Genomic DNA, 23,774 nt, shown 5'->3' on the forward strand with positions numbered 1-23,774 from the left:
AAGCACAGAGAGTCCCTGATGGAATCTAAACATAAATGGAATCTAAATCAGCTGGGTGCCAGTTAAAGAAAAAATTTAAAGGCACTGTAGCAGTCCTACTTTTGACAGTAAACGATACAAGATACTTAGGAAACGTTTAATTTTAAATTCAGGGCCTTAACACTGGTTTATGCCATCGTTATGCAGCGAGGCACATTCTAAAATTTGGAATCCCAGGAGGGCAGGTGAAATGAATTTTGCAAACGAAGATGGTTCAAAATATTTGTACATTTTATAAAGAAGAAAAAACATGGTGAAAAATACATTGTTTGAACACTAAAACTACGTAACACAAATGGGGAGTAGGTCTATGCTTAGGGAATATTAGGGCACTAGATACGATAAATCATCAGTGCCCCTTACCTACTGCTAGAGGGCTTCCCCCCTCCATTTAATGAATTTTTGTGCTTTATAAGAGCAAGTTCTTTATAAAAGCTCTTTCTTAACTTTTTTTTTTTTTTAAATTTTAGGTCAAGGTGTTTCAGCCTGGAAGCTTAGCACCCTAAGTTTTATCTGTAAACTGGTGCCTAAGGCAGGACATGAGAACTGCAGCTTCTGCCGACTGCCTTCATTTTTAAGTGTTCTAAAGCAGTACGTAATGCAAAAGACGCCTGGGACTCACTGTTTTCAACCTGTAACTACAGCAGAGGACGTCACCTTCTCCTCTAGAGCTGCTTCACACTAGCGCTAATCCCCCGCATACCGCCGGGAGAACAGGCCAGGAGGGAGGCCGCAAGCGAGCCAATGCCTCACAGGTCAGTCAGGCGCAGAGCCTGGCAAACCGCCGCTTCCCCCGCTGCCGGCCCAGCACAGCCCGGCCTATCCGTGCCCCGTGACTCAGCGGCCGCGGGAAAAGCCTCTGGGTACGCAGCCACTGCCGGGCACAGCCCCCACACTGCCGACCGGCGTTCGGACAGGCCCTTCCCACCACCAATTTGGGCGGCGAAGCGGCGCAGGCCCTGCCGCCCCGCGGCACCAGCTCCCGCGCCTCAGGCAGGGCCGGAAAATACGCCGGCAGCGGTGGCGGGGGGGGAGGGTGAAGGCGCCGGCCACGTGACCACAATTCGAACGGCCGCAGCGCGAGGCCCTTCCCGCCGGTAGGGAGCATGCGCGGGCCCGCCGGCGGTTAGCAAGGGGAGCCCGTCCATTGGGCGGCTGCCATCACGTGACCCGCGCCCCGCCGCCGGTTCCGCCCCTCTCCTCTTCCGACCCTCACCCGCCGCGCCGGCACGGGAGGAGTGGGGCGCATGCGCAGCGGCAGGGACGGCGGCGGCCGGCGTCTCTCTCTCTTTTTTGAAGCGGTTTCTTCCCCGTCTCTCAGGAGGGACAAAATGGCGGCGGCCCTGACGGCGGGTTAAGCCACGCCGGTTAGTCACGGAGTTAGAGGAGACGTGGGTGATGGTGAGGGGGCTGTGGGCCCGGGTAGCCTACCACCAGACACCGCTTCCTGCCCGCCGCAGACTCGGCCCCGCCGCCCGGCGCCGCGGGGGAGAGACTCACGCCCGCCCCGCGGCTGAGAAGGGGACGCCCCTTGGAGGTAAGTGCCGGCTCTCCCCTCCGCTCCCCGTGGGGGACGGGACACGCTGCCGGTGAGGGCTGAGGCCGGCGGTTGGCCCAGCTGGGGGTGCTGGTGTCCCCAGGGGGAGATTGTCCCCATTGCCGGCGAGTCGGTGTCCCCCCCGGGGTGCCTGGCCGCGTCCGCGTCCAACCGTGGACGAGTGTCTCCCCGCAGGCCCCCCCCCCCAACCCGGCCGGGCGCGGGGCCGACTGCCGGCATCGTCTTCCCTCGGGAAACCGCGTGGGGATCAAACCCCGGCGGTGGGGTGAAGGGATGGCCCGGCCGTAAACGTCACCCTCGGGCCTCGCACAGGAGGGCGGCGAGCCCGAGGGGTGCCGAGCAGGGAGGGAGTTCACCCCGGGATTGCCGCCCCCTCTCCACCCCCGCGCCCTGGTGCCGTCAGGCCTGGTTCGCGGTGCTTGTGGGGTGGGAGGGGGCGATGGCATTTTGGTGAGTTGGGGGGCGGGGGTCAGAAAACAAATACACCCTGTTGTTTCAAAAGCGCGGAGCCACTCTGTAACGTGGGAGGGAGGAAGGAATTTGGGGTGCTAGAGGAGAGTGCAGCCTTTGGGAAGGAGGCGAGGCGGGACTCGGCGTGTTAAACCGAAAGGGCCGACGCCGGCCGAAACCGAAGATGCTCCTCGGGAAAGGAGAAGCGCGTGTGTCAGCCTGGCTTCCTCCCTGCCTGCCTTCCTTCCTCCCTCCCCGCTGCCTCACCCCGCCGTGGGGGCGGAACAGTGCCCGCAGCGCGGCCGTGCCTCCCCCCGCATCCCCGGGGGCTGGCGGGTGTGAGGGAAGGTGCCAGCGGCTTCTGTGGCCAGCCTGGGTCCAGGTTGGACGCTTCCCCAACAGGGCAGGTTTTGTAGGCTTAACGATAGATAGGTGATCTCGTGGAATGCAAGTCTTAAATTAGAGGCTTGTTCTCAAAATGCTGCATTAAATGGGGCAGCTGTAGTCACTAGGTGGATTTTAGTAGTTCAATCAAACATCTATCTATATTGTGGTTTATTTTTAAACAAAAAGAGCCGTTTCTCAAAATACGCCCATCTCAACCCGCTCAGAGCATTTGCTACAAAAACTTATTGAAGATTCTGAATATCAGATAGAGGTGGTTTTGTGCTGCTTCTTGTTTCGCAGGTTAGGAAACGTGTCTAGGATTCACATACGTTAGATTCTGTTGCCTTTACCTATTTTCAGTACTGATGTAGAGAAAGCGTGTAAACACAGATAGCTGCAGAGAACCTGCAGCCTAGGCCAACTGCTTAACCCTCTTCTATTAGTAGAGAACAAGTTTTCTAGTTAATGTCATGCTTCAGTGGCTGGGTTAAGAGTGGTAATTTGATCTGCTGTGGAATCCGATGGTGTAACTCAGTCTTACTAGCCTTTCAGCTGTGGCTGCTGACAAAGAGATGCAGTCTTGTCTTACTCTGGTTTACGTTTGTATACCTTTGTGGGAAATTGGACTGGGGAGCCAGTATGACTTTCACATAAGTATTTTTATTTTTTTTCAGTGGGTTAGGTTAGATTTAAATAGTTCCCCAGTCTGCTGAGAATCATGCAGGGCATGGTAGGACCTCTACTTTCAGGATGGTGTGGTTTATGCCATTTTAAGGTGTTTATGCAAAACAGTTTTTTGTCACTGTAATTCCAAAAGATCCCAATAACTTGACCTTATTTGTGAAGTGTGTCAGACCAAAATTCATGGCTTTGACGTGTGATCTCTGTAAGACTGCTGTGCAGCTGGATTTACTGTTCTGTTTAAAAATATTTAATCGGCTAAACAAGATGTTCTGTAACCATGTACTGTTACAATTTTCGGCCCTGAAATTCAACTATTTGTAGAATTCTTTTTAACTGGCGAGGTCTGAATCACAAACCTAAGAGGGTTTTTGAAGAGTTTTAATTCTTGCACTCGCTTGAGACCTAAATTGATATGAAAGTACATCTTTTCTTTGAAAAGTCTTCGTATTTAGTGTCAACTGATAGAATTATAGTTAGTAAAAAAAAATATTTTTTTCATATAGCATTTGAGTAATGTGATTGCTTGCCAAGTCTTTCAGATACAAAATAACATAACTGGATTAATTTGTTGGTTTTGAACACAGCTGGGAAGTTGTACGTTAGTAAAATGGAACGCAGAAGTGAAAACTATTACAGACATTCCTTCTCCAAAGTTGCTTTTTCTTTACATTGCAGAGATAACTAGCAAAATGGTGATTGGCTGCTTATGTGAATTACATTAAAATCCTCGATATGCTTTATGCATCTCTTGGAGAAAAAATCCAATTTATTTGTAATAGAATTTTTCAGATTTCTGATTAGTAATATTATACTGATCCCAAGTTTTGTAGGATAGCATTGTCTTCATTCTTACCCAAAGTAAACTTTCTGTTCAGTTACTGCCGTAGGTCTTCATCAGTATTTATTTTAGATGCTATAAAGCAACTTACTTTTCTCATGCAAGACTATTGCTGCTTACATGGGTATCCTGAAGCAAGATGGAGTGGAATATGGAATGTTTTAAACAGATCTCTTTTTTCCATCTTTGGTTTTTTGCAGCCCTTCAGAGTAAGCGGTGACCAGAGTATCAGTTATGGGACTGTCAGGAATTTATCTAGCAGCAATGCTGCTAAGAAAAACTAATACCATAATTGAATGCGTGTTTCTGTTGTTGCTTAAATTTACTATCAAATATGGCTAATCACCATAACGTTAATCTCAAGTGCTGTTGATTGTTGTTCCAACAGCAGTTGTTAAACAGACTTGGTTTTCAAGTGTCATTCCAACTTTGACCTGCTTCTGTATGAACTCTAATTCCCATTACTTGTTCTAAGTAATACAAATTGAAGATCACTGTTGCTTAGAATTTAATTTCTGTGCAATTGATTCTATGCAATATTTTTTTTTTTCCACACAGGTGTGGAAAAATGGCAAAGAGAATTGCAGAGAAGGAACTGACTGACAGAAACTGGGACCAGGAGGATGAAGCTGAGGAGGTAAAATATGTTAGATTCCTCCCTCACACCTGCAGATAGTAGGGTAGTTATTTACATTTACTGTTTATCTTGTGGGTGGAATCTACAGTAAAATTGGTTAAAAATGTAGCAATTAAAGATAATTTTATATAAGTGATTTTTTTTTATTTTGTATAAAGCTTCCAATATAGGCAGACCATATGGCAAAGCAGCTTTTAACAGTTAAAATGACATCAGCATCTTAGGGGAAAGGAACTTTACATTCCTAAAGAGAACCCCAGGCTTGTTAAAATGCATAATGCTTTTGAACTTCTTCAAATGTGTGATGGGTATTCATTGAGTTCACTAGAAAAGCATTTTTGATTTCATAGAATCATGGAATGGTTTGGGTTGGGTTGAAGGGACCTTAAAGATCATCTGGTTCTAGCCCCCTGCCATGGGCAGGGACACCTCCCACTAGGTTGCTCAAAGCCCCATCTAGCCTGGCCTTGAACACTTCCAGGGATGGGGCATCCACAGCTTCCCCGGGAGACATGTTCCAGTGCCTCACCACTGTTTCTTCAGATTCACTCATTTCACTAATGATTCTGTAACTTCTTCTTAAAGGTGGGAACCTTCTCAGTTGCTAGCGAAGAAGTCCTGAAGAACAGAGCTATTAAAAAAGCAAAGCGTCGAAATGTTGGATCAGAGGTATTGTAATTACTGAGCATTAATGTTGTAGTTTCACTCAGTTGCAAAATATGACATCTGTGCTCAGTTTTTTACTTATTTGGGCTTGTAATAATACTGTATAAAGCTGTCATTTCAAAGGTATATGCAGTTAGTCCAGCTCATACACGCAAATTAATTTTTGCTTACTGTTCCATAGCAAGAATATGGTTAGAATGAAAAATGGGTAATACTGGTATTGACTGGGTGAAGGGAGATAAGTCTTTTTGAAGCATAAATGCAGAGTGTTTCAGACACAATATCGTCGTCTTCAGATGGGTGAAACAGCATTTGAACTGTTCCAGTTTCATTCTTTGCAGAGATGGAAGCCTAGAAATCAAAAGTTCCTTGTTGTCCATACTGGAGGGCTGGGGGATGTGTCAGGCAGATGCTAAATAAGTAAAAGCCAAAATACTAAGCTGTTCTGAAAAAGAAAAAAGATGTCTTTTGTTAAGAATGCTGCTACTTTTTTTTTTCCCCTCCTGTGAAGAGCTTTAGTGCCACCTACTCTTTGCAATTACAAATTGAAAATTGAAAGGAAGTTGGCCTTTGTTACAGGTTTAGTTGCTGTGAAAGAATTAACGCAGTCCAACCAAATTGTAGTCCTTTCAAAAATCCCTGACAGATACTTTGTCATATATATCCTTTTGATGAAACATGCCTTCAACATTTCATTTTGTGTTAGAAATAGGACAGAAACTTTACCTATCACTCAAAATTGATTTTGGATTGAATGGGACTAGGTGCATTTAGCGGGTAGGTAGTTTTCTCCTTTGCTTTTGCTTTTCCTTCTGCTGTCCAAGCTATGTGAAACAGGAAGCTGTCCTATCCCACTTTTGCCTATAGTAGTTTTAGCCACAGATACGGTAAGGGATGCAATTAATTAAAGGCTTGTACTGGGAGAAGCTGATGCAAGAAATAAACCACAACTGAACAGGAGGAATTCATAGAATCATAGAATCTTGGTGGGTGGAAATGACCTTTGAGATCATGGAGTCCAACCAAACAACCTACAATCTCTGCCACTAGAGCATGCCCTGAAGTGCCACATCTAGACGTTTCTTAAATACCTCTAGGGATGGTGACTCAACCACCTCCCTGGGCAGCCTGTTCCAGTGCCTGACCACTCTTTCAGTAAAGTAATTCTTCCTAATATCTAATCTAAACCGCCCCTGCCACAACTTCAGACCATTTCCTCTGGTCCTGTCATTCTTCACCTGGGAGAAGAGGCCAACCCCCACCTCTCTACAGTTTCCTTTCAGGTAGCTGTAGAGGGCAATGAGGTCTCCCCTCAGCCTCCTCTTCTCCAAGCTAAACATGCCCAGCTCCCTCAGCCTCTCCTCATATGGCTTGGTCTCCAGACCCCTCACCAGCCTGGTAGCTCTCCTCTGGACCCGCTCCAGCACTTCAATGTCCCTCTTGTACAGAGGGGCCCAGAACTGAACACAGCACTCGAGGTGAGGCCTCACCAGTGCCGAGTACAGAGGCACGATCGCTTCCCTACTCCTGCTGGCCACGCTATTCCTGATACAAGCCAGAATGCTGCTGGCCGCCTTGGCCACCTGGCCACACTGCTGGCTCATGTTAAGGTGGCCGTCCACCTGCACCCCCAGGTCCTTTTCTGCCAGGCAGCTTTCCAGCCTCTCTTCCCGAAGCCTGTAGCGTTGCTTGGGATTGTTGTGACCAAAATGCAGGACCCAGCACTTGGCCTTATTAAATCTCATACGGTTGGCCTTGTCGCATGGATCCAGCCTGTGCAGGTCCCTCTCTAGAGCCTTCCTACCCTCAAGCAGATCAACACTCCCACCTACTTTGGTGTCATCTGCAAACATACTGAGGGTGCACTCAATCCCCTCATCCAGATCATTGATAAAGATATTAAACAAAAGTGGCCCCAGAACTGAGCCCTGAGGGACACCACTGGTGACCGGCCGCCAAGAGGATTTCACCCCATTAATCACAACTCTCTGGGCACGGCCATCCAGCCAGTTTTTTACCCAGCGAAGAGTACACCTGTCTATGCCATGATTCGCCAGCTTCTCCAGGAGAATGCTGTGGGGGACGGTGTCAAAGGCCTTACCAAAGTCCAGACAGACAATGTCCACAGCCTTCCCCGCATCCAGAAGGCGGGTCACATGGTCATAGAAAGAGATCAGGTTGGTTAAGCAGGACTTCCCTTTCCTAAACCCATGCTGGCTGGCCCTGATCCCTTGGCTGCCCTGCACTTGCCGTGAGAGCTCACTCAAGATGATCCTCTCCATGATCTTTCCTGGTACCGAGGTCAGGCTGACAGGCCTGTAGTTCCCCGCATCCTCCTTCTGACCCTTCTTGTAGATGGGTGTCACATTAGCCACCCTCTAGTCATCTGGTACCTGCCCTGTTGACCAAGACTTGTGATAAATGATGGAGAGAGGCTTGGTGAGCTCTCCCACCAGCTCCTTGAGTACTCTTGGGTGAATCCCATCCGGCCCCATAGGCTTATGTACGTCTAGGTGCAGAAGCAGATCATTGACTACTTCCCCCTGGATTATGGGTGGGTTGTTCTGCTCTCCATTCTTATCTTCCAGCTCAGGAGGCTGAGCACCCTGGGGATAGCTGGTCTGACTATTGAAGACGGAGGCAAAGAAGGCATTTAGTATCTCAGCCTTCTCCTCGTCCTTGGTTGCAACTTTCCCCCCTGCATCCAGTAAGGGATGGAGATTCTCCCTGGCTTTCTTTTTGTTGATGTATTTATAAAAGCTTTTTTTGTTGTCCTTAATGTTTGTGGCCAAGTTGAGTTCCAGCTGGGCTTTTGCCTTCCTAATTTTCTCTCTGTATAACCTAACGAGATCTCTGTACTCCTCCTGAGTTGCCTGTCCCTTCTTCCAAAGGTGGTAAACCCTCCTTTTATTCCTAAGTCCCATCAGAAATTCAGGGGCAAATAGAATAGGAAAAAATGAACTGACTGGGAAAGGGGATCAGATGATTGCAGAAGAAACAGTTAGGAGGCTGGGAGTCAGCTGTTAGAGATCAAAGCTGGAAGAAGAGCTAGGTCAGGCTGGGCGAAGTCTAAAAAGCAAAAGAGATGGCAGGGCAGCTGAGGCTGCATAAGAAATCTGTGAAAAGGTTACAAAAAAGTAAACTTGGAATTTATTGATGTCGCAAAACGGAGCAAGCAGAATGCTGTGAAGACAAAGACCTCAGTTTAACTTGGACGTCCAGAAAGAGAGGTAGGTAGGACTGATCGAAGAGAGACAGAATAAAAATAGTTACCTAGAAATGAGAAGCAGGACTGCACTGGAAAAGGTAAAGCACAAAGGGAAACAAAAAGAGCTCATACCCACAAGGCCAGATAACTGGAATAGAACCTAAAATTGGTAAGTTTTGCTATTTCTTCAGTGGCAAAAGCAGGTGAAACTGAGAAGCAATTCTCCTTTTCCTCTGATGGCTTTTCAGAGACATTGAAAGTCCACTTCCGGTAATAAGTGGTCATTACCTCAAAAGACATTACGTGTAGTATCTAAAAGTGGTAGTGCCTATTTGCGTGTTAATCACACTGTATCTTTTAAAAACACTGGAGAAATTATACCATAAAATAATACGGTTGTAAAGGTAGCGTTCGGAACTAGGTAATAAAAAGGCTGCAGAAAGCATACATATTATGTTACCAAGTACAGGCTGTCTTTGCTTCTCCCATCAGTCACATTGGAATATTTTTGGTAAATCACTTAAACGTTATATAGGTGACTACAAAGTATGCTGTTTTGATGAGTGGCTTCAAGTGTTGGACTCTTAATTGCGGCTGTAAATGCTAAAAGTTGCTGAAAATAAGCCTGTAATTATATATTGCTATGTAATTATTTAAAGAAAACAAGATGCTTTGAATGTCTAAATAGGTAGTTCAGCACATCCGCTGCTCTGAACAACTTTTATGTATCCACTTCCTAGATCTAGTTTATTTTCATACCAAACATCTGAGTCTTTTAAAAATAGTAGCAATATGTGTCATAAGGAAGCTATTAACTTTGTTTACATAGCTGGCTTAGAATAAGGCATGAAATGGCACACTGAACCAGGATAAAATAAATGGAATATTAAGTGGGCATAGGACTTTTGTGGAGGAGATGTATATAACTGGTTGTTTTTTATTTTTCTTGTCTTTTTTTTCTCTCCCCAGTCTGAAAGTGGAGGAGCCTTTAAAGGGTTTAAAGGCTTTATATTGCCTTCTGGAAAAGGAGGAGGTGGCTTCAGCGGATTTGGTAATGGTGCAGGAATAAAGCCTTTAGAAGGGCTGTCTAATGGAAACAGTAGTGTCTCCAGCACTCCTTTCAGCAGCTTAAAGACCACCTCCGAAACACAGTCAGCATTTGGTAGGTTTTACATAAGCATACATATTTATCAAAAAATTCAGCCATAAGATGAAAAACCAAATTCAGACAAGCCTGTAGTACTGTTTTAAGGTTTTCATATTTCTTAAAAAGACTTTAGACTGCTGGAGGGCCAAGTTATCAAACACATGCAGTTTTAAGAGGTGGAAACTAAATTCTTATTTGATGTAATACTGGAGGTAAAAGCTGTGTAGGCATAAATGGGACTGGAAGACATTGGCATAAGACACTCTCCTGAATAGTGTAGTACAGCTGATAACATGTTCTACTTAAATAATTGTACCAATTCTCTGAATTTAATTAAAAAAACCCAACAAGCTAATGGAGAATGTCCATTTAGTAAGACTGCAGTTTCTTTGTATGTGTTTTTGTGTTTTTCTTTTTTTAAGGTCTCGTTTCTGTATTTTTTGCAGTTCTTGGTAAATTTATGCTGCACAGCTGAAGTCTCAACCTTTTTTCCCTGTACATCTTACATTGCAAATAGTCGTACTAGAATTTTATCTATTACATTTATACCTACATTTTAAGACACTTGAAATGTTTTGGCAAATCTAACTCTAGTCTTGTGCTTTGTTAGTCCCTGAAGAATATTGGTTCTATCCCTCTGTGTTGGAGAAGCTGAAATGTTAACCATGCCACAGTGATTTAGAGTCAGCATGCCACAGTGATTTAGAGTCAGCATGCCACAGGATAAAAATGGTGGAGTTTGAATTTTAGAGTAATTTAGATTTCAGTGATTCTAGCTAAATTAGGGGAAACTTTAATGAGAATTTTCTTAATTAGCTTATTATGGTTTTTATACGTAAACCACTCAAAAACGTGCAGAATCATGGGCTAGTGTGTTCAGAGTTTCTTAAAGCACAAGTATCAAGAGGATAACTGAATATTTTGTTTTAATAACTAACAGCTTGGTGAAGCTTGAATTAAGATTTGGGGTGGGGCTGGTGAAATACAAAACTTTTTTTTATTAAATTTTGTTCTGTAAGATTTCTTTGGACTTCTGCCAATTTGTGTGACAAATCTACTTTGTCTATCTCTGAACTAACTTACTTGTCTAAACTTATCAAGATTAGGTCTCTTTCACAACATTGTCTGTTTACTTGTACCACAGTATCTGGTACGCAGTGTTTTGATAAATGACAAGGTTCCTAGCTGAGCAAGAATGAGTGATTTGATAAAGAAATATTGAGAACATTCAGTTTAAGTTTTTGAGAACCTTGCTTTCTGGTGGTAAAAAAAAATAATGTTCCAAACCATGTTTTTCTTCTAATAGGATCCACGATGTCGAATGGTCCCACTACTACTGCATTTACTGAGAAAAAGTCTGCAAGCCCAAAAGCTAATGGTGGCAATCAACCGTCCTCATCTGGCTATGCTCAGAGTAAAGTTTGTAGCTCTAGTATTTACCACAAACAGTTAGCAGCTTTAAACTGTTCTGTGCGTGACTGGATAGTTAAGCATGTAAACACAAACCCACTCTGTGACCTGACACCCATCTTTAGAGACTACGAGAAGTATTTAGCAAATATCGAACAGCAACATGGAAGCAGTAGTGATAGCGGCTCTGAAAACGAAAGCAACAAGACACCTGGCTCTCAGTCTGTTTCTACATTTGGGAATTCAAAGCTACAGCAAGGATCAACTTTTTTGTTTAACACCACCACCACTGAGGATACCTCGGACAAAAAACCCGAAGCTGCACCTGAAAAAAAAGACCCATCATTAGGAGCTACATCAACCGTCTCATTTAATTTTGGCAAGAGTGTCGACAGTTCTGTTTTGGGGTCCCTTGGTTCAGGAACGCTTAGTAGTTTCTCATTTTCTCCTGGGAATTCAGGTTTGTTTGGAAAAGATGCAAACCAGGCTAAGTCTGTCCCTGCAGTATCCACCAATGTACTGGAAGCTCAGACAGAAAGTGGCAATAGCGATGATAAAGGTAAATTCTATTTAAAACGCTGATTTTCATGATAAGCTTTGAATGTATGTGACTCACAAATACTGCAAAGATGAAACAATACTAAGTTGAACTAGATCATAATTGTTCTTGAATTTAAAAGCTGCAAAACTGTACCACTAATCTGGAAATACCTCAGTCTTGCATGCTGCTTAAGTAACGCTAAATGTATATGGTCACCAAACCCTGTGTATTTCTATAAGACTTATACTTTCTGTAATATAATATAATTCTTTAGCTGAATACAAGACTTGAAACAATGAAATTGAAATCAACTGGAATGTTCATCTTTGAGCCTGCAGGACACTTCAGTCCTGCTGCTTTTTTTCCCAGTAGGTTTATCAAGAGATCCCTCAGTAAAATGCATAAGATACATAACAATTTCCTTCATCTTTTTTACAAGACTGCAAGGCAAATAAAGTTGCATAGTACCCAGCAGTTTTACTCTGCTATTTAGCTAAACTGGGTACAGTAAACTGATAGAAATCCTAGCAGTTGAGGGACTGGAACAGCATAATCCTGCCACTGCCTCTTGGCTGTCATTACTGCAACTGATTACCCTTCCCCCAAATTAAACTTGGGCTGTTGGAAGTATTTATTGTGCTTTACTTGGACCTATTTGTGGAGACTACTCTTTGAACATTATAACTCTCTCCCCCCCCGACAGAAGGTTTTGACTTAAGTTTGACTTGTTAAGCTTTGTATTTTTTGACTTTGGTTGTGGCTTGGGTATTTTCATCCCATTTAATTTTGAGATGAGCATGAAGTTGCTTGAGGAGTGTGGCTGAATGAAGAGAAAATAAGACTTTTTTGTGTAGCTGAAGCTGCTTCCAAGCCCAAATGGATTTAAACATGTTTTGGCAGTCATTGACAGGCTACACGTGTATATGTCAAATATAGCATACATAAGCTAGTTCTAATACAATGCCAAAAATACCTCCCAGATTATATGCTTACAACATTAACATATGGAATGTATCAAAACTTTTTATTTAAAGGAGAAGAGGAAGAAGAGGAGCCACCAAAAGTCATTGTTAATGAAATAAAAGAGGATGATGCTTTCTACTCAAAGAAGTAAGTGATTCTAACTTGGAATAGTGAATAGAATTATAACTTTGAGAATAAAATTCATACCTGCGTGTTACTATTCTTCACCACTGCAGTGCATAATTAATGATGTATATATTCTTGGCTTCCTAGTTAATAAAGCTCGTGAGGAAGCCATACAGAATATGAAATTTTGCTTGTTAAAAAGTTAGAGACAAAAATATGTAAGGTCTTACTGAAATTCTTGTGTATCTTGAAGACAGCACTGAGAGCTAGTTTGTGTTCTACCTGTGATCAGTTTTGTACAAATTAAGAAGATGTTTCTGCCTTCCCTCCGGTTTTGTAAGTTTTTGTAGGGTTTGTACCACAGAAATAACATACTGTACTTCAGAAAAATCAGTCAGGTGCTCAGCTATTCACATAGCCTAAAATAAGACTCTTTAGTTGGAAACTGCTGATGGTTGTATGAAGGAGTGAACAAGTTGTACTTTTAAGATGAAAACGAGACTACCTCTACTAGAAGCAGTTTTTCAAAGCACGTTCGGTAGTCCAAGTAATTGCATATCTGCTTAACACTTAGCACAGAATTTGTCCTTCTACAAAAAGTCATTTGCTTTATCTGAGAACGTATGTGCTAATTTATGAAGAATTGCATTAGGTGTATTAAAGCTTCACTTAAAAAATGGGGTTTTTTTAAATTTTACATGTGTTCTATTACAACTTGAGAATGATACAGCAAGTTCTTATGTTTTGTAATTAGTGTTTTTAAACAGTATTTTACAGCTATTACTCCTTATAGATCCTGAGTACAGGTTGCTGTGCATTTTACTTTTCCCTTAAAGTAATAACGTTTATCATTTCATCATAGAATGGTTTGGGTTGGAAGGGACCTTACAGATCATCTAGTTCCAACCCCCCTGCCCTGGGCAGGGACACCTCCCACTAGACCAGGCTGCTCAAAGCCCCATCCAGCCTGGCCTTGAACACTTCCAGGGATGGGGCATCCACAGCTTCCCTGGGCAACCTGTTCCAGTGTCTCACCACCCCCAGGGTAAAGAATTTCTTCCTACTTTCAGTTTAATGTCCCATCATTACACTCCCTGATAAAGAGTCCCTCCCCACTTTCCTGTAGGCCCCCTTTAGGTACTGGAAGGCCGCTATAAGGTCTCCCCGGAGCCTTCTCTTCTCCAGGCTGAACAACCCCAGCTCTCTCAGCCTGTCTTCCTCGGAGAAGTGCTCCAGCCCTCTGATCATCTTTGTGGCCCTCCTCTGGACCTGCTCCAGCTGGTCCATGTCCTTCTTATGTTGGGGGCTCCAGAGCTGGTGGGAACTCATGGGAGCAGAGTAGTGGGGGAGAATCACCTCCCTCGACCTGCTGGCCACGCTTCTTTTGATGCAGCCCAGGATGCAGTTGGCTTTCTGGGCTGCGAGTGCACATTGCCAGCTCATGTTGAGCTTCTCTTCAACATTTCAATGCTGAAAGAAACTTTCTCTTTCTGAACTGGAAGTACTATCTGTCAGCACATGAAACAAGGTGAAAAGGAATAAAGATTTATGCTACTCACAGCATGTCAACTCCTGATTATTGTGAAAATGTTGGCTTAGTGTGAGTCAGATGTATACATATATATGAGTGTGTATTTGGGAGATATCTTTGTATTTAATCTCTACACATCTGCACAAACAAGGCTTTTTTTTTTTATTTGCACAGGTGCAAACTATTCTACAAAAAGGATAATGAATTTAAAGAAAAAGGTGTAGGAACACTACACTTAAAACCAGCAGGAAATGAAAAAACTCAACTCCTAGTACGAGCGGATACCAATTTAGGTAAGTTAATTTCTTCTAGTAGCAAGTCTCGATGTGAAATTTCCTGCTAAGCATTAGGACTTTTTTTTGTTACACAGCATAACAGACAGGATTAGTGAAAACCTTTCTACTTTTTTTTGAATAATTACAAGTATTGGTCAAGCAATTGGATGCCTTTAATGAATATTACAAAATGGTGCACATGAAAGCAGTGCAAGCAAGTAAAAGGTTATGGTTTATGTTTGGGTATTCCCCCCCCATTTTTTTTAATAGCTTTTCTCCATCCCTGACTTGTTGAGTGGCCTTGAAGTGTGGCTTAAGATCTGCAATGAAGTGTAATGTTCTGGCTTAAGTGTGTTTCCACACTGGAATTGTGAAAATCAGTATTTTGATATTCATTGTCGAGAAATTTTGCTACACTTCAGTACCTAATTTCAACAAATGTGCATATGGGGTTCACGGGCAAGTGACAACTTCCATAAAATAGAATAAATATTATGCTTATAGAAGCCCTGAGGACTAAAGCCATGCTACACTGTAGGCCATTGGTAAATCTCACCTCACTTTCAGTTTCTAATGCACTCTAGCAAGTCTGTATGAACCTTCTGCAGGCCCATGAGGGGCAGTTTTCAAATACCTTGTCAGATTGGGAGTCCTGTGTCAGTCACTTCTAAATCACTTAACGTCTTTCAGTGGAGACAAGGTTTGCCAGCTAAAGGGCAGTTCTTAGCAGTAAGACTGAAGGTAGGTGTATGGCAGCGTTGTCGGTGCTTTCAGCATTTCTTTGGGGATTTGAGTGTGTTGGAGAAAACAACGAATTTTCATCTACTCTATTCAAGTTACCTGCCCTTTAACACAAGTCTTGATTTTCACTCGGCTGAGGCTAGTTTTCTTGACGTTGATTTACGTTCCCTCTACCTTCACCTGAGGTGATGTATTAGGAAATCTTTCCTTTTTCTTCAGCTCATACACTTAAGATGTTTCAGCTTGGTATTTCCAAGCTTTGGTTTCTAGAAGCTGCTGCAGTCATAGTGATGCACACTTTCCTCTTTGCTATCTTCACACAGTGCTATAATCCTTTCCTAAAATCTCACTGTGTTGAAAAACTGAACTGGAAAGGAAGGCGAAGACTTGACTTTTCCCTAAATACTACTACCGTGTTCTGAACTATTTACCAGGTTTACAAAATGTGTGCATCTTCTGTGGAAGCAGATTTGAGTTTGTTTGTGACTGTTTTAATAGATCACTAATACTGAAGCTCCCGAACTCACTACATAATTTAACAAGTTGACGTAGAGCTGTTGTTAGTAACCCGGTGGTAGACCACATCAGACGTGTTGTACGATTTGAGGATACAAAGTACTTATTCTACCACAGTTTGTCCAATTTTACATTAACGTGACAGTATGCGTGTTAAAGCTAACTTTTTGCTTCTGCTTATGAACTGTGCTTGATGGGTCTGAATGAGTAACTTGCATAAGCATAAACTAAGCACCATGACTGGATTCCTCATTTGCTGCTCCTTCCTTGTCCCCTTCCCTTTTTCCTGTGTGTCCCTACCATCATTTGATATTCTTTAGACTCCTCCCTTTAAAAAAACGGAGGACGCAGTATTTTCACAGATTTCCTCGTTCCTAATGAGGAAAGAAACCTGAGAGCGCCATGGCCATGAGCAGATGCTTAGGGAAGAATAAGACAAGTATATATGATATTTGTGAATTTCCTTCCTTCCCAACACAAACTTAAATCCCCGTTTAGTAAGTATACTAACATCTGCATTGCAGTAAAAGCTGAAAAATTGCTAACTGTAATTTTTTTTCCCTCCTCATATGCAGGAAACATACTGTTGAATGTTCTAATTCCACACAAGATGCCATGCACAAGAACCGGAAAAAACAATGTTCTTATAGTTTGTGTTCCTAATCCACCGATTGATGAGAAGAATCCAGCTGTTCCTGTCACTATGCTAATAAGGGTGAAAACAAGCGAGGATGCAGATGAGTTGCACAAAATCTTACTGGAGAAAAAGGAGGCTTAAATAAGTTGCAGTCAGTGATTTGAGGAGTTATTGCCAAACTGCTGCTGCTCTTTTTTTCTTCCATAACTTCACTTGAACGCTTAACTCTTTACTCTGATGTTAAGAACTGTTATAGGAATTCTGGAAAAATTCTGTGAGGAAAAGCTAAACTAGCTAATAAAAGCTTTAATAGAACACAAGTGTTGGACTGTGCTCCCTCATTTTTCAATATCTAAATGCAGGACCTCTTCTGGATAAAGCACATTGATTTAAATTAAAGCATGTGTTTTTAACACCAGTCGATTTGACTGAATGGACTGAAATCGGAGTACAAAAATATGGTACCAGAGCTTCCTCACAGACTGCGGTGCAATGCAACAACCTCCTGTTTTGAGAGGGGAGGATGTTGAAGTTTAACTGTTGAAACTGTTTCTAGACTCCGGATTTTTAATTTTAATTGGTCTGTCATATTCTGGTGAGACTAATTTTTCAAACTCTTGGTGACGACAGTTTACCCTGACAACAATGCTATTACATATTGTACTGTGTTTTAACTCTTACAGGCTCGTGTGCTTTTGGGACTCCGAGACTGCATCTCCAGATATTTAAAAGAACATTTGTTTGCGTAGTCTTGTTGACAGTAGTGTTTCTTAGGGAAGAACTGTCAGTTCTGTTCTTACTGTAGCAACAAGCTAACGATGTGCAATAGTACAAGCAGACAACTGGAAGACTGTTTATCTTGGACCACAACCACAGCTGGCATTCGCTGACTTGTGACAAGTCAGAGGCAAAGGCTTGCACTTCCATTATGGTCCCTCCGAGGTTTTCTTCCCATATTCCTTGGGCTAAAACTGAAACCCAGCAGAGGCAGAGCTGCAAATGTTATACTTGTCTTGCTACTAGTACTTTTCTGAAGATATCTCTTTTCAGAAACAAATTTCAGGATTTTTATAGATCTTTATATTGCCTCTGGCCATTACCAAGAATACATGCGTAAATGTGTGTGTGTGTGTGTCAGTAATTATTTTTCCCGTATGCTAAACCTACAGTGCTTTACTGCGTTACGTTAAGTAAAGCAGTAGTTTGCAGCTTCAGGATAAGGTTTCTGTTGCAAAAGTAGGGAGCATTGGGTTAATCTATAACTTAGTTTTCAGCTATGTTAAAATTAACCATGCGGCAATAATTTGTGGATCAGAACATCATTCTGTTCTCAGTTTCCATCTCAACTTTATCAGACCTTGTTTGGTTATTTAATCCTTTTCATTTTCAGATCTTGCCTGCTGCAAACTCCTTCCCCAATAATTGTTTTTCTGCTTCACTTCCAGCTCTGGAAACTATCCAAGAGCTAGATGGTAATATTAAACTTGAACTGCTCTCTGATCTGTCACATTGACCAGCTCTGGGGAAATGGAAGAAACACACCAACCTGTCTGGCTAATGTGGCACAGAGGGAAAAATACCAATCTTTAAGAAAAAAAAAAAAAAAAAAGCAGCATGATGCAATTCTCACAAGGGACCTGGCAATCCACAACAGTGGCATCCTATGGGTGGGGAAAAAGTAGCAGCACCATTTGATTAGCTGCAGCACATCTTACCTGCTCCCCACTGCTCTCTGTGGGGGGACAATCAGCTGCCTTTAAGCCTCATTCACTGCACAATTCAGGTTATGGCCTTTTTTTCCCCCGCCTCTTAACAAAAAGGAGGAAAAAAACTATAGGAGCTCTAGCTTTCTTGATCAAAGTTCAGAAACAAAGGCCTCTGCCCCTTTTTCAGCTACGCTGAGGTCACAGGAATTGCATTTTTAACACTCAAGTGTAAAGGAAGCTTAGATAAGATTTCAGTTATTATTTGAAATATAAACTGGTGCCTTTTTTTTTTTTTTTTTTTTGCATCTGGCTCAGTACTTAACCATTAAAAGTGAGTGACATTACTTTCCACGAAATAATGTGCTTTTTAAAAAAAAAATAAAAATAATTCATGCTGGTACTTAAATTGGAGGCTAAAAGCTGTAGACTCACATGTTAATTGTGTATGAATGGAAAGCAGAACATTGCCTGAACGTTTATTAGGGGCTCAGGTTTAACGTCTAAGGGCTCAGTTGATTTTGCATTTGTCGTTTGACTGTAGTGTCTTAAACACATCTCTGCACAGAAAGGGTTATAGGCTGGATGCGGGGAGCAGGTTTGTTCCGTGTCCCGCTTTAGGAGCCACTCTGTAGAGATTGTGCGGCTGGTCTTGGGTTTGTGTTTGTTTACTTCTGAAAGCTCCTGGGTATGCAACTGTTTCTTCGTCCCTTGAAAGGTGGACCAACTAAAAGTTTAAGTGAGAGAGAACCTGAACTTCCTACGTATCCTTACGATTTGCCCCCCGAAGCGAGGCGGGCTTGGGGTTTGGCGTGCGCGTATTTGGCCCAATTGTAAAGCTGGCGAACTGACTAAATGGCTACTGCATCTCCGTCAGGTTTTCAAGGGCGGGCACGCTGAGGGTGAGGAAAATTAAATATGAGGAAAAATAAATAGAGTAGTAATAAACTGTGCTGGAAAAATTAAACCTTAAAATATCCATGGTAGCAAGTAATATCTTCTATTAGCTGGGGGAAAGACTAATTGAGATGAGACACCTTAATTCTTTAGCAACGTATGTATTTATCAGTGAAGCTAGGGGAAGGTATATAATTGGAATCTCGTGTTAATTAGAATGTCAAATATAAACATTTTACACGGGGAAAGCTGCCACTAAAAGAATAGGGAAGAATTTTACTGCAAATTAAGAGATTTTAATCAGCATCATTCATAGTGACCCTGCAATTATCTGGACTATGAAGCAGGATAAATCAGTCATACACTTTTCACTTGGTGTTCAGTTATAAAGCACAACCCTTCTCCAGTACTGTTACAAAAACAAGTTTCTAGTTAAGAAATATTAAAATACATAAATACTGCAAAAAGCCAGAGACTTTTTACATAGAAAGAAAGGCCTAAAATGAGTTAAAAGCAAAAGTTAGTGGAGAGCATAGAAATCAATATACTAATGCCTTCATAACAAAGTGGCACGTGCCGTACAAGGAAGGAACTGTGATCAGAATTCCAACTCAATGAGGCATTCCTGTATCCAGGTAGACACTTGACGTGTTTAACAGCTGGATATCGGATACCTGATGTTAAAGATGCCAGTTTCCTCCCTCATTTCAGTTAATGCCTTCACTGTTTCAGCTGTACATAGGTACCGGCGTGTCTCCTGGATCACGCATTCTTCCTTCTGCTGTAATTCTGAAGTTTCAGCTGCTTAGAAATCTTTCTTTTTCCCCTCTCACCTCCCCAAAATAGAAAATCAAGATCTCTGCTTCTTTTAATTATCAGAATCATCTGTAAGGGAGATTATTACAGTGGGTTTGAATTTTATTTTAAAAATATTAAATTGCTATATGCAGGGTTGGGTTTTTTTTTTTTGTGATGTACTAAAAATTTGGGAGCACAACAGCGTGTTCATATCCCTTTTGGTTGACGGATGTGAAAGTTTAAATTAAATTTACAGTTCAAATGAACATGTTGTAGAATGTAAACCAATTAGGAGGTACGCTTTACTATTAACTTCAGTTCAGCTCCCTTTGCAGCACTGTAACATTTAAAATGTCCTGAAAGACTTTCTTTCCGATGCCTTAACTTATTTGCATTTGCTAAAATTTTGTAGCTGGTGCCTGTGTGCAGAAATTAACTGACATTAAACAATTTAAAGTGGCATGAGCTAGTATAAATCCAATGAAAATGCTGAATGTGACAATTTGTTAATTGTTAATAGGTTTCAAACTGCTCTGAATTTTTCAGTGGATACTTAAGTTTCACATAACTTGTCATGTAACGATGTTTTCATTAGTTCTAATGCATTGAGGAAGTGTACAAAAAAATCCATGGAAAATGTGAATAAATGAATGGGAGATAAGTGTCTCGTGTCGATCACTTTCACTTGGGCTGTATAACACTGCAGTAATACATTGAATTTTACAATCAGGTGAACTCCTGCCTAGGAAGTCCTGCGCCTGGCCTTACTGCCGCTAAAAGAAGCGACGTCCTCCCGTGCCCCCTTCCTCAAGCCGGCTTCGAAACCCGTCACGCTGCTCAGAGCCAGCTCAGCAAAGCTGAATCAGCTCCAAGGGAGGAGCCAGGGCTGCCTTCCACCAGACAAAGAACTAGTTCTTAACTGCTAAGAGAACGACCACAGGGATCTACCTCTAGAAATCCCTCCACTTGGAATATTAAAGGATTTAAGAGCAAAAGCGATCTGTGTTTGCCTGACGGCATATGTAGGACATGTTTTTAAATCTAGCCTAGAAGAGCTATCCTAAAGCCAGGCCACGAAGTGATTCCTCTCTTCATTGGTTTGTGACAGTTTGGCAAATAGGAGAAAACAAACAAACAAAAAAATTAAGACAGATTTGTTCTGAAAAGTGTAGATCATCTTTCAAATGCACCAGGAACTGCTGAGACCATGAGAGCGCCTGTCATCCAACTGTAATTTCTGCTAAAAGCCACTATGACGCTGTTTAGACCTCCCCTTAATTCCCTTTCTACTTCTGGCTCCATCCAAGCTGTGCCCACAAATGGGAGCTACTTCCTGCAGGAGGATACAACTACTGGTCAGCAAAGATTACCTTGACGCCCCCCCACCATCACCCCCACAATTACAATGGTTGGGAAAACCAAGAGCCGATGCTGCAGTTCTAAGGATGCAGTTGCTATCAGTAGAGAGCCACTTTACTACCTAGATCACCCACTACTTAAAAAAACAAAACCAAAAACAACCAACCAAACAAAAAAAAATTCCCAAAACCAACTTTGTGCACTTGGGCAGCCAGCATTATTCCACATTTTGGACATCTCTTACTTCTTAAAAACGCAGCCAACACTGCTTACAGAGTCGCTTTGGCTTTCAGCAGCCATGAAGAAAAGAAAGCAAAGTAACGGTTCTCAAGAACAGAAACAAGCTTAATACTCATTTCAGGCTGGGGCAATCTACGGTGTCTAATGCTTAATGCTCTGGTAATCACCAAATATTTTACCACTCACACAACAGGAAGGGGCAGAAGTGACTAAGCAGAAACCAAGAAGTCCCGCGCCTCCTGACTAAGGAAACAACGCTCCAACAACAGTCTGCATTCATCAAAATCAGCCCTTTTCCTGACCAATCCAGCGGGAAAACGCCCCTCACAGCAAACTAGTTACAGCAGCGGAGTCATGCAGAAGTCAGAACCGATTCATCTGAAACGCACATCAAGTATAAGCTAACAGCTATGCACATGTCGTCGGCTACAAAACCAGTGAAGGTGACAAGTAAACTTCAACCACGATCCAAAACGATGCACGGGCAGAGGGGTTACCTGCTGTCATCAATCTCCTGCTAAAGGCAAAACCGAAAGCCAAATGAAGAGCAACAGCCAGCCAAGTAATTTTGAGTAGCACAGCCTTACACATGATGCGACGTTTGAAGCTGTGACCAAGTTCAGACCCAAAGCGTGGTAAACAGCTCGCTGTGGTTAAATATTTGCTTCGTAGAAAGGTCATAAGACATGACAGATAACTAAAGTTTAGGTGGAGAAGGGCAACAAACTTCTTTGGCCATTGAGCAGATGACGACCGGATTACAAACCTCTGCGCTACCGCACAAATTACGGTACGTGACTGCGCAAGCGCCCGTAACCAACTGACCTGCCTGGAATACAGGAGGAACGGCACACGGGAACCAAAGGCTGCGCAAGGTGAGCGAAGAGGCAGCAAAAGAATTTGCGTTGTTTGAAGTAGTCATGGATATATACTTATCCAAGCTTCTGTTAAGGTGGTATGCGGCTCATTATTTTACAGCATCACACTCATTTGGAAATTCTTATTTGCATCCGAGCATCCTGAGTAAGTATTATAACACAAATAAATCTTTATAATTGTCAGTTTTAGTCGGTATTAGGAACATCATAACCATTACTGAGAGGCAGTGCAGAAACGGATCGTGTCTGGAAGCCTGCAGAGGCTTCAGAGATACGAACAGAACGTGCCTGCTCAGGCAGTACCACGGAGTAAAAAGTCTCTGACTTTGGTCCTCTATTCTATCATAGAGGACATAATACAGTACAAAATTTTTTGACTAATTTATGGTCGATGTTAGTTTTGGAGCCCCTTCCTGAACTGGTGGCCCCTCGGGGCATTCTTCTTACCTGCAAATGGTAATTCTGTTGATTGCAATTCCCAGGAAAACTTGCAGGTGGTTTCTCCATTGTAAAAAGCAAATTCCTAACACTGAAGAGAGAACGGTAGATCATATACCAAATTTAATTACTTGGGCAGTGCTTGAAGTAAGTATTTCCTTACCTTACAATGAAGTCAGAAATGACTCCTGTGAACAATCGTCTATGCTGATCTCCTTATGTGCTGGGCAAGTAAATCATGGAGGTACTTACCAGGCAGCACGTAATTCAGAATTCTTGCCGAGAAGGAAACTTGAATAATAGCTCTTCTTGCTCCTTGACGCTATATCGATCACTCATTTTCAAACCAAAACCCAGTCTGCCACTTGCAGCCACGAGCAGGGATGGAAGAGTGGGTTCTGCCAACCTTTGTGTCCTTCAGGAGCGAAGGAATGCCTCCAGACTTGGTGCAGCCTTCAGGCACTCTCTCAGTAATGCAGGGTTTGGATGAACACAATGGTTGCATCTGAATTAAAGGCCGAGTGTGAGACACTGAAGAGTCTCGAGTCTAGTAAGCTGCTTTTGCTGGATTTCCCCAACAACATTGCTCCAGCAGGAAAAGCACAACCATAAACACCCTTTTATGTTGTGGGGCGATGGTAGGCAGAAGAGCACGGGTTGAGTAATCACATATTGTGAAATACGAAGTTATGAACCACCAGAGTCAACTGAACGTTGACATAAACGGATAACAGGGGAAACATTGAAGCAGCTGGAAATAACACTTTGAGACAAAGCTTTTTTTAAACGTAGGTGGTCTCCACTGATCTGTGCAGGGTAACTCGGACTTTCTGAAAATTATCAGCCAGCTTCACTCATAGAATGGTAGGAGTTGGAAGGGACCTCTGGAGATCATCTAATCCAACTCCCCTGCCAGAGCAGGGTCACCTAGAGCAGGTTGCACAGGAACGCGTCCAGGGGGTTTTGAATGTCTCCAGAGATGGAGACTCCACCACCTCTCTGGGCAGCCTGTTCCAGTGCTCTGCCACCCTCAGGGTAGAGAAGTTCCTCCTCATGTTTAGGCGGAACTTCCTATGTTCAAGTTTGTGCCCATTACCTCTTGTCCTG

General features: G+C 42.7%; 1 protein-coding gene and 1 long non-coding RNA gene across 3 annotated transcripts; one reads left to right on the forward strand and one right to left on the reverse strand.

Moving 5' to 3' along the window:
- The first annotated feature begins 1,234 nt into the window (after positions 1-1,234).
- Positions 1,235-16,674, forward strand: NUP50 (nucleoporin 50). 2 transcript variants are annotated; one of them, XR_010073615.1, is made up of 9 exons: positions 1,235-1,576; positions 4,515-4,593; positions 5,179-5,262; positions 9,437-9,629; positions 10,921-11,583; positions 12,600-12,675; positions 14,360-14,478; positions 15,525-15,646; positions 16,293-16,429. XR_010073615.1 is itself a non-coding variant. In XM_063354985.1 (8 exons), the coding sequence occupies exons 2-8, from the start codon at positions 4,525-4,527 to the stop codon at positions 16,493-16,495; spliced, it is 1,407 nt and encodes a 468-aa protein (XP_063211055.1). In that variant the 5' UTR covers positions 1,236-1,576; positions 4,515-4,524; the 3' UTR covers positions 16,496-16,674. The 2 variants fall into 2 exon arrangements, 1 of the variants encoding a protein (XP_063211055.1); XM_063354985.1 differs by lacking the exon at positions 15,525-15,646 and having other exon boundaries at positions 1,236-1,576; positions 16,293-16,674.
- On the reverse strand, positions 5,275-23,462 carry LOC134524835 (uncharacterized). The gene is made up of 3 exons (XR_010073616.1): positions 22,920-23,462; positions 22,677-22,758; positions 5,275-5,704 (listed from the first exon to the last, which is right to left on the reverse strand). It is a non-coding gene; the product is annotated as an uncharacterized LOC134524835 (long non-coding RNA).
- Positions 23,463-23,774: the final 312 nt, after the last annotated feature.

The sequence above is a fragment of the Chroicocephalus ridibundus genome, chromosome 1 (assembly GCF_963924245.1).
Source record: "Chroicocephalus ridibundus chromosome 1, bChrRid1.1, whole genome shotgun sequence".
Taxonomy (NCBI): domain Eukaryota; kingdom Metazoa; phylum Chordata; class Aves; order Charadriiformes; family Laridae; genus Chroicocephalus; species Chroicocephalus ridibundus.